The following is a 19,005-nucleotide window of genomic DNA, read 5'->3' on the forward strand; positions in this document are numbered from 1 at the left end:
CTATAGAGACTAGCAGCCTTGAAATCTTAAGTACAACACCAGGAACAATGAATCATAGCACAGTTTTACAGCAAATTCACAGTCTATGCCATGGGAACTGACAGGAAATGATCTATTTTTTGACGCAGGCTTTGAACAAGTCTATAGCAAATGGAATCATTTTGGGATACAGGATATGGTCTGAGAAACGATGGGATCAAACATTGGTGCAACAGGATAACACAACATCTTTGAATTATTCCTTGTTGCTGACACATGAAGCACACGTTGTAACTGTCATTGCTTATAATTCAGCGGGCGATTCTCCTAAGGCAGTCTTGATAGTTCCAGCTGTAAACCAGACAGGTATGTTTTTAATGCATCACAATTACTTAACTGAAATCTTTTTGCAGGAGACGTAGAAGAACAAATTATTATCAGGAATATGATACAAAATAAACATTTGTGTAATTCCGTTGTTCTTCCCATCTCCTAATTTACTATTTCTGTCAGTTTGTAACTTTGTTCAGAGAAGCATAGAATATACTGTAGAACAGTACAGCAAAGTACAGGCCTTTGCCCCATGATGTGCCAAACTTTCAGCTTATTCTAAGTTCTACCTAACACTTCCTTTCCACAAAGACCTTCATTTTTCTATTGTCAATGTACATATCTAAGAGCTTCTTTAAAGTCCCTAATGTATAGAAAAGTGTCAATTGCATTCCTTTCTAAAGCACTTCTTGAATGCCTCTTAATGGCTGGTCACATTACTGAACTGGAAATCTGAAATTGTCTTCATTCATCCTATTAATACATTGACACGTTCTAAAGTCAGTCATGATTAAATGGCAGAGCATTCTCAATGGCCACATTGCTCCTTTGACATATGGCCTTGTGGTCCTTAGCTGCTACTTCACTACCACAGACAATGAACCAAATTAAATTTGAACCCAGGTCTTCCTTCTTATTTTAGAATAGACAGAGTGCCATGGAGAGGAAAGATCACTGTGATTAGGTGTGTACAGTTCTACATAAAGACAAGTATTATCAATAGGTTGAACACCTCCTCTGTAATAAACATCCACGATTTTAAGGAGCAGCCTGTCTATGGCGGAAATTGTACTCAGCTGCCACTTTTCAGTTCGGTAATCACATGCAAGAACTGACTGTCCCACATTGAAGCTCCGTGTGGACTTAACATTCAAGTGTTTGAACTGTCTGTTTTCTACATCACACCTTACATCTGGTTTGAGAAGATCCATGCGGGACCTCAGGTTCCTGTTTAGAAACATCATCGCTGGAGTCTGGTTAGTGGTTGCACGTACTGCATTACAACAGGCAAGGAAGAAGTTGTCTGTCTTGAGTTGCATGGTCAATTTTCGCTGTCCATTGCCTTAATGGCTTTCTTGAATGTCTGCACGAATCTTTCTGCCAAGCTATTTGTGGATGGATGGTAAGGGGCTGATGTAAAGTGCTTGATTCCATTGTTCTTCACAAAACTTTGGAATTCTTCAGAGACAAAGTGTCGTCCATTGTCTGTGCAGATTTGCTCTGGTATGCCATTCCTGGCGAACATGGCCCTCAGAACTGTAATGGTCTTTTCCGATGTGGTTGTCTTCATTTTGATGACCTCTGGCCATTTGGAATGTGCATTGACGGCGATGAAAAAGATAGAGTCCATGAATGATCCAGCAAAGTTGATGTGCACTTGTTGCCATGGTGATGAGAGCCACTCCCATGGATGGAGAGGGGCCTGTGGTGGTGCGTTCTGGATCTTTTGACATCCAGAGCAGTTCTTGGTCAAGGCCTCAATCTGTTTATCGATTCTTGGCCACCGCACAGAGGCACAGGCAAGACTTTTCATCTTCACGGTACCCAGGTTCCCCTTGTGCAGTTCTTCTAGCACTCTGGTGCGTAGCTTAGGAGGAATCGCAACTCGTGAACCACACATTAGTGTTCCCCGACACACTGACAACTGCTCCTTCCTCGCTGAGAAGGCTGGAAACAGTGTGTTATCACGCACTTGCCATCTCTTTACTGTGATGTCATACACTTTTTACAACATAGAGTCATTGCGTGTTTCTCTTTCAATGAGGCTGTTTGTCACTGGTGATTGTTCAACTATTGTTGTGTGAAAGACCTCTGCTGAATCCATTTGTGTAGTTATCTCTGAAGTTGGCAGTGGTAAACATGACAAACCATCTGCGTTGCTATGTTGCTTGGTCCCCTTGTGCTCAATGTCATACATGTGGCGTAAGAAAAGAGACCATTGCTGCAGCCTTTGTGTTGTCATCACTGGAACGCCTTTTCTTGGGTTGAAGATTGACATGAGAGGCTGATGATCGGTCAACAGGGTAAATTTTTGACCATACAGATAGTGACTGAATTTCTTGACTCCCTACACGAGGCTTAGGGCTTCTCTGTCAATCTGTGCATAGTTGTGTTCAGCTGAAGTTAGCGTTCTTGAGGCAAAGGCTGTTGGTCTTTCTGAGCCATCAGGAATCTTGTGTGATAACACAGCTCCTATCCCATGGGGTGAGGCATCACAAGCCCGTCAGATTGGTAAGGAGGGGTCAAAGTGCATGAGCACCACTTGCGAAGTTATGAGTCTTTTAGTTTCTTGAAACTCTTTCTCACAGCTCTCAGTCCACTCCCATTGTGTCCCTGTCTGTAATAGTGCATTTAGTGGGTGTAGGACTGTGGATAGGTTGGGCAAGAACTTGTGGTAGTAGTTCACTAGTCCAAGATATGCTCTCAGCTGAGACACATTTTCAGGTGGTGGTGCCATAAGCAACACTTCTATCTTGTCTTGAGACATGTGTAAGCCATCCTTGTTGATCACATGCGCACAGTATGAAATTTGCTTTTTGAAAAACTCACATTTTTCTGTTGATTAGCTCTGAGCCCATATTCTCGTAACCTGGTGAGCACTTGTTTTAGGTTAGAAAGATGTTTGTCGTCATCCTTGCCGGTGACAATGATGTCATCCAGGTAACACTGAGTCCCTGGAATCCCCTGCAGGACCTGGTCTATTGCCCGTTGCCAGATTACAGGAGCTGATGCTATCCCAAACACCAACCTGTTGTCCTGGTGAAGTCCTTTGTGTGTATTTATTGTCAGGTATTTCTTGGATGCATCATCGATTTCCATTTGGAGATAAGCCTGGGCCAAAGCGATTTTTGTGAGATGTTCCCCTCCTGATAGGGAAGCAAAGATGTCCTCAATACGAGGTAGAGGATACTGTACTGTGCGGAGAACTGGGTTAACAGTCACTTTAAAGTCTCCACATATGCACACCTTGCTTGGTTTTCCTGGTTTTGTGCTGGAGGTTTTCTTCATCACTGGAACAATAGGTGTGGCCCATTCACTCCAATCCACCTTTGACAGGATCCCAGTCTGCTCCAGATGTTTCAGCTCAGCTTCTACTGTAGGACGGATTACATATGGCACTGGTCTGGCTTTGTGAAATTTTGGACAAGCATTTGCCTCAATCTCAATCTTTGCCTTCATGCCCTGAAGTGTTCCTATTCCTTTCATGAACAGTTCCTCCGAGTCAGCAAGTGTTTGTGACAGTCTCTCAGATGTAGTCTTGCTGCCCTCCTTTGCCGACACAACTAGTGCCTTAATGGTATGCCAATCCAACTGGATTTTCCTGAGCCATTCATGTCCCAGCAACGGTGGTCATCCATTTTTAATACATAGAGGTTCAGCTGCTGTGTTTTGTCTCTGTAGGTCCATGTCATTTTAATTTTACTTCTGGGATGCACTCTCTGTCCTGTGTAAGTCTTTAGCAGTAATTTAGTTCGTTTCAGAGGTATATGAGAAAACAGTCATTTGTAGTCGTGTACAGAGATCACTGTTAAAGCTGAGCCTGTGTCCAACTCCATTTTCAGTCTCACGCCTGCCACTTGTGGAGTGATCCATATCACTCTTCAATCATCTGTCTCTTTCACGCTGTGAAGTTGCAGGCAAGACAATTCACTTTTGTCTGAATTGTTTTCATCAGAACTGCTTTCTTCCATTTGGTGTACATTGTTGTGTTTTCCTTTCTGGGGTTTCTTGTTTCTCTGTATTTTGTCCTTTTTCTGCTGTTTACTAGCTCTGCATACTCTGCCAGTGTGGCCCTGTTTGCCACAGTTTCTGCATTCTTTGTCTTTAAACCAACAGTCATCAGGGTCATGTGACATATTCCCACAACGGTAACATTTCTTTCCTTCATTTCTGTTCAGTGACATTTTATTTGTAGCATATTCCGGAGATTTTTGTTGTATCTCTGAAGCACCTTGTGTGGCTATTTCCATTGATATTTCAATGTTCACCGCCTTCTCTAATGTAAGGTCTTTTTCACACAGGAGCTTCTTCTGTGTGGTTTTACAGTGCATGCCACACATTAACCTGTCCCTCAATGCGTCCGATAGACCAGATTCACATTGACAATGTTGTGATAATTTGCGCAATTCAGTACAATATTCAGAATTGCTTTCATTTTTGCTCTGATTCTGTTAGTGAAATTTAAATTTTTCAGCAATGACCAGTAGTTCGGGGTTTAAATGCTGTTGGAGAGTGTCTGCTATTTGCTTGAATGTTTTGTCAGCCGGCTTTTCAGGGGTTAACAAGCTCCGTAGCAGCCTGTATGGTTTTGCTCCCATAACACTGAGTAAGATGCTGGCTTGCTTTTCATCATTAACACTGTTGGCATCACAGTATAACTCCATTCTTTCAACGTAAGTTACCGAGTTTTCAATGCTACTATCAAATACTGTAATGGTTCCAATCATCACCATCTTTGTTTTGTTAATTTAGTCCAATTTTTTTCCTTGTTTTTTTTTTAGTTAGCTCCTTGCAGTTACTGCATGTTCCACTTAACTCACGTGTCCTTTTTTCTAGTGCCACAAGTGCACTCCGTCTAAATGCTTGTGTCGCTCCTTTTCATCTCCCTTCTCTCTCTTCTCCTCCGAGTACCGCTATCAACTAAAACATGGTGTTCCGATAAAATGTAGGTTCATAATTCTCGCCACCAATTTGTTGTGTATGTGGCCTGTTTACACAATTGTGTTATTAATAAAAATGCTGGAGATGGGAACTAAGTTTCATGGTTCTTTACTGGTAGAGTCCGAACTTGACACACACACATACATATCAATATGCGCCTAATAGCGCATGCAATCACGTGTTACTAAAACATAAAGTAGTCTCTTATTATAATGTAGGCCATACAGTACAAAACCTAAATCAACAACATTGTTTCTGCTGCATAACTATAATGGCTGTAATTTTACAATTATATTATGTTTCATCCCATGACGTACACTAATAAATGTTTATTTTAACAAACAAGCTCCCACAACTGTTCAGTATGTTCAAGTTACATCACAGAATAACCAACTGCTCATACAGTGGAAGGCTCTAGAACGACCAGATAATGGATATATCATTGAATGGTGTTTGTTTTTGGATGCAAACCCCTGTGCTGGGCCACTCCAATGGCAATATGAAGGAAATACAACAGAAATTACGTACTTAAATGGTAAGCACTTATCATGTTACGTTAAAGGATACTGTGTTGGTGCTAGTTTAAGGTGATTGTCTACTGCACCAAATGTTCTGAAAAAATAAGATTTAAGGGAGCTGTCTCTTACTTAAATTTCATTCCTGGCTCAGAGTGACAGGGTTGTTGATCATCTAGAAAATACAATGCAGTTACTCACTCACATTACTTCACCAGCACCTCCTAAACCAATAGATTCTAGACCAAGGAGGGCAAGGGTACCACGTGCATAGGAATACCCCCACTGAAATGTTTTGTCCTGCTGTACACCATTCTGACCTTAGAAATAATTCACCATTCTCTCCAATCCCAGAAGCCCCAACCCAGGCAGCATTGAAGGAGTAGTGTCACCAGAAGTACTGGAATGGTTCAAGAAGATGGCTCATCATCACCTTCTCAAGGCCAGTAAATGCTGGCCCTGTTAATGATGCCCCAAGCCAAAAGTGAATCAAAAGAATTGCACATTCCATCAGTGCGTGATATTGGATGGCGATGAGGAGTGGGAAAAAGTAGTAATCTGCTGAAGTGATGAAGACCAGGGGTGGAATTTGTCTCATCCATATCCCATAGGTCTCATATCTGCCTTAAATAGAACAATTAATGAGCAAGGCAGCCTGACAATCCATTTAATATCTAATGGTTGTTAGTCCAATACTAAAGCATATTGACTGTCAATCATTCAAACTTTGGAGTCTCTTAAAAACTTCAATAATTATGATAATATTTTCAATGCTATGAATTTTGCGGTTGTCCATGTTTCCTAAAAAGCTATAGAATCTGACAAAGCACAACTTTTCATTTTATTCTTTCACAGGTGATTTTAAACCATTTGTGTGCTATAACATTACTGTTTATGCTTTGTACAACGGTGGCCCAGGAAACCCACGGTCGACACTAGCATATCTGCAACAAAGTTGTGAGTAAATTCTCATGGGGTAATGAGAGGTTTCCAGAGACCTTGATGTGAAAGAATGGCTTGGTACTCTATAATGAATGCGTAACTTCATATCTGACATCAGGCGGCATTATTCCGTTCCAGAAATCCAGTTAATCATCAGTTGGGAAATGCAGCTGGCCAAGTTGGCTCAGTTCAAAGTCCACATTTCCTGATATACAAACAAGATATGTTCTAGAGAGAACAATGAAATTGAGACAGTTAAAATAACTTGAATGGTTTCCAGCAGTTAATATTTCTCGCTTTTTGGCTGTAGTTAAAGTAGTATCCCATTCTTCTGTTTGGTAATTACCAATATTACAGTGTAATATTACGGTGATTTTTGATTGAATTGCAAATATGGAAGTGTTACTTTACTTTGTATTTATCCCTAATTTTCATATTGCTTTGACTTAAGCTGTTTTTATGTAAGTAACTGTATTTGTGGAATTTATTGAATAATAAGTGACATGGCCAAAAGCAACAGATTGCCAATCCAATCAGGTGGACCCAATCTGTGAGGGCAAATGCAATTAGAAATATACAGAGATTGTTTTATTAGTAGAATCATAGAATTATTGAGCAATACAGCACAGATTCAGGCCTTTGGCCCAGCTAGTCCGTGTCAACCACAGCACCTGCCCAGTTAGTTAATACTTAATGGTGTTGTGGAAGAAAGAGGACCAGTAGTTTTGCATATAAGATAAAAGCCTGATGGCAGAGAACCTAGAACTTCTCAGGATCAGAGAGTCAGAGATCAGAATCTGGTGGGTGGGGTGGTGGTGGAAGGGCTGCTTCTAGACCTAGTTTATTTAAAGGCCTGAACAATTAGTGGTGCCAATCATTTCTCAAAGTTCCAAGTTCAAAGTTAATTTATTATCTATATATATATATATATATGTCACCATATACATTTTCTTGTGGCCATACTTAATAAATTCAATAATCATAATTGCCAATGAAAGACCACACCAACAGGGGGGACAACCAGTGTGCAAATGACAAAAAACTGCAAATTCAAAAAGAAAGAAAAATATAATAATTAAGCAATAGATATCAAGAGCATGAGATGAAGAGTCCTTGAAAGTGGGTCCATAGGTTGTGGGAGCAGTTCAGTGATGGGGCAAGTGAAGTTGAGTGAAGTTATCCCCTCTGGTTTAAGATCCTGATGGTTGAGGGGTAATTACTGTTCCTGGACCTGGTGATGTGAATCCTGAGGCTACTGTACCATCTTTCTGATGGCAGCAGTGAGACAAAAGCATGTCCTGGGTGATGGGGTCCTTAATGATGTTGCTTTCCTGTATCAATGCTCAGTAGTGGGAAGGGCTTTATTCGTAATGAACTGGGACGTATCTACTATTTTTTGTAGGCTTTTCTGTTCAAGGACATTGGGTTTCCATACCAGGCTGTGATGCAACCAGTCAATATACTCTCCACCAAACATCTATAGGAGCTTGTCAAAACTTTGGATGTCATACCGAATCTTTGCAAACTCCTAAGGAAGTAGAGTGTGCTAGCAAGTGTGTCAATATAAAACAAATGGGAGAGATGTAATCCCGAGCAGATGGTGATGTGAAAGAACGTAAACCTTGCTTATCTATGCAAGCAACCTTTTATGCCCCTTCCTAGATTGTTTATGATCAATAAATTACTTCTGAAATAATGTCACTGTTGAAGTGTAAGGACTGTGACACAAAATGCTGGAGGAACTCAACAGGTCAGGCAGAGGAATTAAGAACGGACAGATTAAGTCTCTTCATCAAGACTCATTCTGAAATGTTGAATCTTTACTCCTCTCCATCATGCTGCCTGACCTGCTGAGTTGTGTGTTACTTTGCATTTCCAGCATCTACAGAATCATTGTGTGTAAAAATTCCCCATTGTGTTGAATTACTATTTGTTGAGGATGAAGTGAGAAGATTGCTACATATTATTAGATCTGCCACACAATGCTAAACTAAGATATTTTTAGATCCAGCAGAAGGACCCAGCGGCGTTTTTCATAAAGCAAGAGGAACAGAAGTTACAATTAAATGGCAGGAAATTCCTATTGAAAAGCGACGTGGTTTCATTACCAATTACACCATCTTTTATAAATCTGAGAAAGGTGAAAAAGGTAAGGGAACCCAGATCAATTTTGTGACTGGAAATGCCTGTGTTATCATTGTGAGTAGCTCATTGCTTACTCCTTATATGTGCCACTTTATGCAACTCTACACGGTCCTGTCACGACTCTCCTACGTCTATTCAACCTATAGATTGTGCTATTCCTTTAATGTTGCTGCAACTCAAGTTCCCTCCTCTGCTGTTCAAACAGATTTAATTATGTGGAATGAAAGGGTCATTCCACAAAATTAGATCTGTTTTGCTTAATACTTACAAATTACATGCAATAGAATTGTTTAATAGAATTGCCAAATATCAGGAGCTGGTAGAGCAGTGCCAGAGACAGGGGAGGAGGGTATGATGTGAGCCTATAGAGTTGGGGTACAGAGGTTTTGCTGGTTGCTCGTTCTGCAGAACCTACTCTTCCAGTGGCATTATGGGGGCTGCAAAGAAAAGAGCCACCTGGACCCTCACAGAAGCTGCTGAGCAAGCCTCCAGACAGCTATGTATTTTCACATTATTACTCAATAATGTGTTACATGAATAGAATACAATCTACATTGCAGAAATAGGTTACATTTGGAAAAAAAAGTTCCCAACTTTTCCTGAGAAGTGTCTTAGTATGTCTTATTCAGTTCAGGAATACCTGCACTCCCCCGCAAAATTTGGATGTCAGTGCAAAGACACGTGACTTCTCAAGAGGTGTTGCCTGATTGTACTCCAAAACAAAATTCCTAGGGTACCAATTCCTGCAGCTTCCCTGGAGCTACATTGGGAAATCTGTTTTATAATCCTGCTAACAAATTGGATCAGATTACAAAACTGTTTTCTAGCCTGTTGCAGGTGCTAGTCTCTACTAGAAAATTACGGAGAGTTTGAAGCAGACACATCTTGTGGAAGGAACTGCCAGCTAAGTTCATTTTACACGATGATTTATATTTTCAAACTTGCTTGAGACTCAAATAAGTGACTTGCCTCTTCTCTTGGATGTTTGCTATTTGTGAAGCAGTTCTTGAAGGCTCTTAAAGATCCCAGTTTAGATCTTTAGGCCACAGTAATTTGCAGCAGTAATTTTTCCTTCTCATACTAAGACAACCTATGAGCCTTGCTCAATGTAAAATGTGGAGTGAAACTGGGAGTACCTTATCCATGGTTCGTTTTACTGAATGTTAATAATAAGTAAGATTTTGAAAGACTATCCAGTTACAAATATTATTCACTAAAGCATGATCTTGAATGCTATTTTACTGCTATCTAATTAATTCCTGTTATTTTGTAGCTGTAACACTGAGTCCAGATACTTTTGAGTATACATTGGAATCTCTGGACAGAAATACTGAATACTTTGTATATATAATGGCATCTACAGTGAAAGGGGGTAAAAATGGCAGCTTGATTGTCTTCAAGACAAATGCAATTGGTAAGTAAATTTAAGAAAACATCAACATAAGGAATGTTAGAGTTGCACAGAGCAAAAAGTTTCTAAACATAGTGAATGGATTGCCAACTTCCCTTTGTTGTCCTGTCTGAATGTCAGTAGCCTAGAATATGCGGGGATACAATCCCGACATATGGATTGGAGTTATATTTGCAGCTTATCTTCCCAAGCTTTGCAGGTATGGAACAAACTGTCTGTGGAAATGGGGCAGCTCTGGTCTCTTTCCAGGCCAACTTCAATTGCCCATGTAGGAGCAGTAGTGTGGTCACTGGAGTCGACTATGATGTTCTTCTAAGGGGCTGTTTATGGTGGGTCTTTAGGTGACTCCGATCCAGTTTCCACGTTTTCTGAGTGGCTTCCAGACCTCCAGGCCCACCCCCTTTGGCACTTGCTGATTGCCACGGGTCTTAATCCAGGGTGATAGATGTGGATCCCCTTAATGTAAAATGCCTGTGCATGACTTTGTTTAACGTTTGGAGGCTGATGCATGGGCAACCACCACACGGTCCTTGGTAGGTCAGGGTCAGGGTACGGTAGCACGGACTGCAAGATGGCTGGAAACTATTCAGTGCTGCAGCCTCCCTCTGCCTGCACACTTCACACCTCGTGGTGTGTCATCATCTTCCACCAGCTTCACCATTGAAGTGTTGGTTGGAATGCACTTCTCTGGAGCCTCCCTCTTAGCCTTAAAGCCACGGGTGTCCCTGCCAGGAGCTAAGCATCAGATAGCTAAATTCCAGACATATTGCTCTCACAGTCTCTGGAAATCAGAAGCCTCTTCTCCGTGACAAGACTTGTTTGCATAGCTTACGTTGTTGAGTCCAATGGGAACATGCTAGAGGCTACTTTGCGGCAATTGGATAAACTTTTATCCACCCTCTTTGCCTTGTGATCCTCAGGGTCCTGGCCTGACCTAATTTTGCATTTTGCATAGAGTGAATGGGCCTACATTTTATATTATGATTACGTATTACGTGCAGTAGCTGCTCACTAACTTTCTAAATAACTGGCTGTCATCTTGTACCGAGTACAGGTATAATTCAGTTGTCTGCTCTACATGTAGAGTGTGCTCACATACCAAAATCAAAACACCTCACTAAATTGAGAACATAAATACAACTTGAAATTTGCGCCTTCTTTGTGCCTTTCACATGTTTTCCTAGCTTTGCAGCAGAACATTTGAAAGTAAATGTAATTTAACTATAAGAGGTTCCATTCTGCAAGGTCACATTTTTGCAATGGAATGGAGTGAACTCAAATGCAGGACACAGACGCGGAGGCTGAGTAATCTGGAATGTTTATTAAAGGTTACAGGGAAGGCCGGGGAACAAGGACTAGGCAGAGGAGTGCTGAGGATTGAGGAAGGTTTGACCAGGGATCGAACCCGGGTCACTGTGGTGGGAATGCAGCGTTTAACCACCAAGCCAACGGAAAGTGTAGGCGGGCAGCAGAAGAAGGCAGAGCAGGGTGTGAGCGTGGCTCGAGGAGAACAGCAGACAGAAGGACGAACTCGAAGACAGGCGGCATGCAATGGCTCCTATTAACACGGAGAGTCAGAGTTAACACAGGCAAACAGCGCGAAACAGAACTTAGAATACACAATTGTAAGCGGTGAGAGACAGTTAACATGGGTAGACAGTGTGGGAATAGAATTTAGAATGCACAATTCTAAGCGGTTGAGAGACAGAATTAACACCGGTAGACAGTGCAGAAACAGAACTTAGAATACAGAATTCTAAGCGGTTGAGAGACAGAATTAACACAGGCAAACAGCGTGGGTGAACAGAGGAGCAGGAGGCAGGCAAAACTTATCTTGACACGGAGCGTAGAAAGGCAAGCGGCAGACAATACTTTTCTTAATATGGAGAGATGGAGTTACACGGGTAAGCCTCGGTACTGAAGTAAAACTTAGAATGCTTATCTTGACACGGAGAGACAGAGTTCCACAGAATAACCTCGGTACTGAAGTTAAATTCAGAATATTATCTTGACACGGAGAGACAGAGTTACACAGGGGAACCTCGGTACTGAAGTTACACCATTCTAAGCGGCTGGGAACGTGAATTACCGCACTGACTGAAGCAACTGTCTGGCAACGAGTGGATGCAAAGCAGGGGTTTTTATGCAGCAGGTTTAGTAGAGGATCAGGTGCCGCAATCAAGGAGCCCAGGAGAACACGGGGAAAAGGGGATTAGGATAATAAGAGGAATTAATAGTATAGAAAATATTCAATTCCTCCATAGTTTGTAGATTTTCAGCAAGACTCAAATCCTGAATTGAGTTAAAGGAAATAAAGGTTGTAGCTATGGTTAACATACTAAAGTGAAAAATTTTAAGCTAAAATAGTTGAACACATGATCTTACAAGAGTTAACAATTTTATAATATGCATTGCTTACAAGCAAGAAGAAATAAAATTGGGGTTTGTAATGCCAGCAATGTAACTATGTTTTTAAATATTATTGTTTGTGTGTTGCCCATCGAGCTTGGCAACAGATTATAGATTATTTGCTTGTGCATGTTTGAGCCTTGCTGTTATGTTATACAAATGTTTGACACATTTGAAAACTAGCTAATTTTCCTGTGGGATTAAAATGTTAAACATAAAGACTTAATTAGCCTGTCAATATGTACCTAGCATATATTCAGGACCCTCTGTGAAATATGTTTAGGCTCTACAGAAATTGGACCTTTGTCTTCATATTAAGAATAATTAAAATGGAATAAATTGACAGATAGCACTCACATTAAATGTTTTGTCAAATATAAATATCGACATAAGCATAATATTTTGTGATCTGCTCTATGACTGACATTGCATTGAAACTAAGGCCATATTACAATTCCTCTGCAGAACAAGGAGATATTGCGGTAATTGTGGTGTCCGTCGTTCTCAGCTTCCTACTAATGATCATTGCATCTGTGGCCTGTTTTAATTACCAACACAGGTATATGTTTACATTAATTTTAAATCGACCACCTGAAATAGCAATTAATATTAGATGTGTTCCAGTCTTCTCTACTTCTGGATTTTGAATTCACATACTATACTCATCAGGAAATCAGATGAATTTCCAACAGTATAATTGAATAAGTTGAAGATGCTGGAAAAAACCATTTTACAATAATTACTCCCAGTGGGGGAAAAAATCATCTGACAGCAGCACTAAATATAAATGTTCACACACATTCGGCAGCTCATTTAGGAGAAGGAAAAACTCTGATCTCAAACCTCTGCTGCCTTGTGGCTATACCCACTCATGGGGAAGGCATTGAAAGTAAATCCTGGGGAAAAGATCTGAAACTGGAGTTCCTAGGACAGTCCTTTGTTGAGTTCAATGCTGACTGGCAACTCCAGCGACAATGCTGGTGTCAGATTGAATCGATCTCTGCTGTTCCTTTGGACTCATCAGCTGCTTGGAGAGGGTAGCCTGCTACCTGGGCGACAGCTTACTTCCATATCATACTGCCCTGGCTTGCGTATCATGTAGACAGCTGGGACGAGACCTCAAGCAATGAGGGCCTCACAATAAAAATACCATGCAGAACTCCAGTTTTTTAAATTGTAGACTTACTATATAGAAGGTTACAATTAGTATTTCTTAACTGGCACGAACATAGTACAGTATGCCACTTTATCCATTTGAACTGATTAAATTTACTGAAGAGATTAGCATGCTCTCAGATGCAGAGAGTGGTTAAGGCCCTTTTCCATAGTTTAGTACCTGGCAGGCTGTTTGGTACACCACTAATGATGGATTTCCATTGTTAAACTGCAAAGGAACTAAGAAAGGAGAATAAAACATAGTTTCTGAAATGAAGTCAGGTTAGGTTGTTGAAAAAATTCAGTGAGGGAATATTGAGTAAGCTGATTCTGTGAATTGACATATCTTGAAGGATTACTCTCTGTTCCTGGTGCTTTTTAAATTTTAATAATAAATTCTCGGGTCAGTTCTTCACAGTAAGTCATCAAGGATCAAGGATTAACGTTATATCTCACACATGTGTTAGTAATTTACTGTGGTGTTTTGGCATGACATCACAAAAAATCACCATTCAACAATTATAAAGAATAAAGGATTATATAAAAAATAAAGTTAGAAGTGCAAAAACAGATACAGAATACAACATGCATAAATACATAAATACCAGCACGTATTTGCAACGTAAACAGCATTATGCACAGTGGTTTACACTGTAGTGCAGAGATTGAGGGAGTGGTGGGGGGGGGGGGGTGGTGCCTGACAATGATGTCTTCCTTTTTCAAAGAAAGGGGCTTCCCTTTCTCTACCATCAATGCTGCCCTCAACCGCACCTCTTCCATTTCACTTCCCCATCTTCCTACCAAGAGGTTCCTCTTGTCCTCACCAACCACCCCATCAGCCTACACATCCAGCACATAATTCTCTGAAACTTCTGCCACCTCCAATGTGATCCCACCACCCCACATTCTGCCTTCTGCAGGAATCACTCCCTATGCCACTCCCTTGTGCATTCTCTGGTTTGTAATTTTACCAGCTGCTGTGTTTCTTAAATAAAGGAACAACTTTCACCATTCTCCACTTTTCTGGTACATCACCCATGGATAAAGAGGGTTGAAAATTCTCCATCAGGATCCCAATAATTTTCTGTCTGGTTCCCATAACAATTGTGAATAGATCTCATATGACCCTAGGGATTTCTCTGCCCTTACTCACTTCAAGAGTAGTTGCTGAAGGAGATTTCTGCAGTTGATGGTATACCTAGTGTGTGGTGGAGAGAGTGAATGTTCAGGGTGGAGGTTTAAGCTGGTGGATCTAAGTGCTGGCTGGGCAGACTATTATCTGTGGGTGGCATTAAGGTTATTGTATATGCGTCTATTGCGAGGGCTTCAATAGAAATGAAGGTCTGTTACATTCCTAAACTGTGTCTTTTTGGGAAATCAGGGCTTGAAGCACAGGCCACACAATATCTTTCCTGTCCTGGAATTCAAAATGTCTTTGTATTGGATCTCAATGTATCTCACCAATGGCGACCCAGGATTTTGCTTGTGGTGAAGGCAGAGATCGTAATGTCACTGAATAACAACAGGCAGTGATTAATTATCCTCTAGTTGGGGGACAATCAATGCCTGGCACTTGCATCTTGATTGTAGATGCTACTTATTCATACTGAGTGATTATGCTTCATGAGTATCGGATGTTGGGCTGCCGAAGTGTTGGTCTACCCAGCAGAGTGATACTGTTTGGTGAATGATAAATCTCATGGTGGACCCAAGACTTAATGACTATTGACTTTACATAATAATGATTAGAAGTAGTTGATAGTCGTCGGATCATAAACCTCATTCCTGCATTCCTGCAAACGATAAGATTGGTTTGTCCTTTGCTTAATTACACAGGTTGAGTTTGAGATTGTGTCATCGTGATAATTTGTTGAGGTTATTTTTGTTCACATAAAAAGCTAAAAACTTGTAAAAAGCTCTAATTTCCATGACTGTCATTTTGTTATAAATATGCCAATTACTTTAATTCTTCTAGGATTAAAACATACATTTGGCCTGATGTTGCAGACCCAGCAGGGAGCAGTATGGCAGATTGGTTACAAAAGCACCCATCCAAGGTATACTTCTGCTGATATGATTTAAATTTAATGTATATTTGTGAAGTTCCTCAAAACTGTAAATCTGATCGGTAATTTATTTTGGCTGGAGGGCTTACGCAATTTAGAGTTAGTACGTTTTTCTTTTACTGTTATCATTTCAAAGTTATAATGATACAACTCTGTGATAATGCAGGCTACACAGATGTACGTTTTTAGAATTTCATTCAGCACTAGGTACACTGTGATTGCATTTGCTAAAAAAAAGCTTTAATCCTACTTTATATTTTTCCAAATGGTTCAATTCTACTTGCTTGCACAAGTAACAAATGCTTCCCTATTGTATATTATAAAGATGCAAGTACGGGTAGAAATGTTTTTTAAATGCATGATAAAAGAGTCTTGATTAATGACTTTTGATGTCTAATTCTAAGTAGTTTCTCTCGTTTTATGAAAATTCAAATGGCTATAGCTCCTTTAGTGATGCCATAAATGAAACATAAGAGTTTTATGAGCAGTGAGGATCTTGCGTCTTTCTGAAGATGTTGATCAAGTTAAAGCACCTCATCAATTCCTAAGTAATTTCAGGCCTGAGATTTACTTGGTTTATTGAAAGCACCTGGAACAAGTCATTGTATAATGACAGCCAGAGAAAGGCTCCTGTCTCTCTGTTTCCCAACAGAGGTAGCGGGGGAATGGGAGTGGTGTTGGGGTTGAGGTAATGGGCTATGGTGAGCAATTTTTTTTAAAGTTAGAAGACACTTGAACTCAATTGCCTCCTTCCTATGTGTGAGATAGGCTGATACATCATGTAGTTAGAACTCAGGACTGCCAATAGGCTATATTTTAAGCACGCTCAACATTTTAGGATCAGGGCATGCCTGAGGCCTTATAGGCTTTGGCCTCTGTTTGATTCTTTTTTCTGAGGAGTAAACAACCTGGAACTCTTTAACAACTACCGCTATACTATCAGCCCGAGAGGGTGCAGTGACACAGTGATTAATGTGACTGACATCGATTAGAGATAGGAATTCAATTCCCATTCATCAGGCCTGCACAGGCAGGCTCCTTCCAGTCTCCAGCCAGCTAACAGGAGTCACCTGCCACTCATTTCCAACTCATCACCTGCAGCCTATTTAAACCCAGCTCTCTCCTACAATCCTTGTTCAACCATCAAGTTAGCCGGTCGCTCCTAGCCTACTGTTATCTTGTTGTGTTAAGTATCTGTTCTCTCTTGTTTTTGTGGCTTGTTATTTTGCGGTTTATTAGCTGCTATATCAACGCTGCTGCTCTGTATTTGCACCAAGCTTCCTCTAAATTTCCAGGCACCCTTTGTGGCATCTGGAAGATTTAAGTACAGGCAATTAAATAAAGCTGGATTTAAGAAGTTGTGTGAATGATGTCTGCAAGTAACCATCAAGTTGACCTGAAAGAGAATGGAATCTGGAATCCTGACTGCTATGGTATCTGTGTGAATCTCTAGACCAATCTGATTGAATGTTAACAGCCCTCTGTTGACAACAATAAAATAATAAATGTTGACCTTGGTAGTTAAAAAATAAAATAACCAGGACAAATTATTTGAATATTTTAAAAACAGATCCCTTCACTTTTATACGGTACTTCAGGGTGGAGGGTAATGATTAAGTATATTTATCTACTAGAAGTATGATCATGTATCATTTATAATCACTTGGTTTGATTATATTTGTACTGTGAATAACAGTAAGAGTGGCAGTCCATAAGTCCATTAGACACAGAGCAGAAATAGGCCATTCAGCCCATCGAGTTTGCTCTGCCATTCCTTCATGGCTGATCCCGGATCCCACTCAACCCCATACACCTGCCTTCTCACCATAACATTTGAGGCCCTGACCAATCAGGAACCTATCGATTTTTGCTTTAGGTATACCCACAATCTTGGCTTCCACCGCTGTCTGTAGCAGAGCATTCCACAGATCCACCACTCTCTGGCTAAAAATATTCCTCCTTGCCTCTGTTCTAAAGGGTCGCCCCTCGATTTTGAGGCTGTGCGCTCTAGTTCTGGAAATCCTCACCAGAGGAAACATCCTCTCCACATCCACCTTATCTACTCCTTTCAACATTCGGTAGGTTTCAATGAGATCCCCCTGCATTCTTCTAATTTCCAGTGATTACAGGCCCAAAGCTGCCAAGCTCATTTGTTAACCGATTCATTCCCGAAATCATCCTCGTGAACCTGTTCTGGACTCTCTCCAATGCCAATGTATCCTTTCTGAGGTATGAGGCCCAAAACTGTTGACAATACTCCAAGTGCAACCTGACTAGTGTCTTATAAAGCCTCAGCATTATCTCCTTGTTTTTATATTCTATTCCCCTTGAAATAAATGCCAACATTGCATTTGCCTTCTTTACCACAGACTCAACCTGTAAATTAACCTTCTCCGAGGACTCCTGAGTCCCTTAGCGCCTCTGACTGCCTCTTTTATCTCTGAACTTTCCTTTAATTCCAGCAGTGGACAAGTGGGTTCTCAATGCACTTTATATCTGGGCATCATTGGGGAGGGCTGGTGTAGTAACAGCAACCCCCTGTCCATTTGAGTAGGGATGCCAGCCTTATCGAAAAAGCAAGTGTAGGCAACTCTTAAAAATTTTGTTTGTCTTTTAATATGTTTTGAAATAATGATTTAAATGATTTTTAAAATGTTATTATATTTATTTAAATCTATTCAAAAAGTATTCAAATCTCTGATTAAAGGAAATGTTTAGAGATTATTTTGTCAGCCAGTGAGTTATCAAAAGCTCTCATGTTGTTGTGGGAGAATGACTTCTGGAAGCTTGTGGAGAAGATGGACAGTGGCCATAGGGTTGTGTAGTGGAACTGAGAACAGTAAATATTCTCAGGAGTGTAACAATGGATCACAGTCTTAATTACAGGAATGATTTTGTCTTCTTTCCCAGAAGGTTTTAATCCTTCTTTCCACATTTCAAGAATCCCCATTTTGTTAAAGTACTGAATCCCAGGATCAATTTCATATATGTGCCGGTCGGTCACCGTGCCAAACACGTTGGGTGTGGGGACTCAGCCCATGTAGCCCCCTGCAGCCAGGCGAAGGAAGTGCAGCTGGGTGGGGCTGTAGGTGCAAGGCTGGGCAGTGATCCGCATGGAGCTGCTCGTAAGTGTGAACACGCTGATATAATGGTGAGCGTGCCACTCACTGGGCTGAACTAGTGCTAGACCTCAAGCAACAGCAGGACAGAAATTTAAAAAAATCTTCAGAAATCACAATGCGTGATTATAAGGTGCCACTATTAAAATGAGGTTTTGAAGATAATTGAAGATCATTAAAGTTGATAATTATAAATATCCACATGGGTTTTAATGTGATGACTTTTTATTACTGATTACAATTACAATTGAATGGATTAAAAAAAATGGGAA

At 40.6% G+C, this 19,005-nt stretch overlaps 1 protein-coding gene across 4 annotated transcripts in view; it reads left to right on the plus strand.

The window, feature by feature from the left end:
• The window catches only part of LOC140737799 (interleukin-6 receptor subunit beta-like), a 93,393-nt gene that overhangs the window by 64,325 nt on the left and 10,063 nt on the right, over window positions 1–19,005 (plus strand). For all 4 annotated transcript variants that reach the window (XM_073064454.1, XM_073064451.1, XM_073064453.1 and 1 more), the window contains exons 10-16: window positions 129–345; window positions 5,318–5,506; window positions 6,342–6,443; window positions 8,434–8,577; window positions 9,847–9,987; window positions 12,859–12,952; window positions 15,524–15,605. In XM_073064454.1, coding sequence (XP_072920555.1) covers window positions 129–345; window positions 5,318–5,506; window positions 6,342–6,443; window positions 8,434–8,577; window positions 9,847–9,987; window positions 12,859–12,952; window positions 15,524–15,605 — 969 coding nt within the window. The remainder of the gene's footprint in view (window positions 1–128; window positions 346–5,317; window positions 5,507–6,341; window positions 6,444–8,433; window positions 8,578–9,846; window positions 9,988–12,858; window positions 12,953–15,523; window positions 15,606–19,005) is intronic.

The sequence above is a fragment of the Hemitrygon akajei genome, chromosome 13 (assembly GCF_048418815.1).
Source record: "Hemitrygon akajei chromosome 13, sHemAka1.3, whole genome shotgun sequence".
NCBI classification, from domain to species: domain Eukaryota; kingdom Metazoa; phylum Chordata; class Chondrichthyes; order Myliobatiformes; family Dasyatidae; genus Hemitrygon; species Hemitrygon akajei.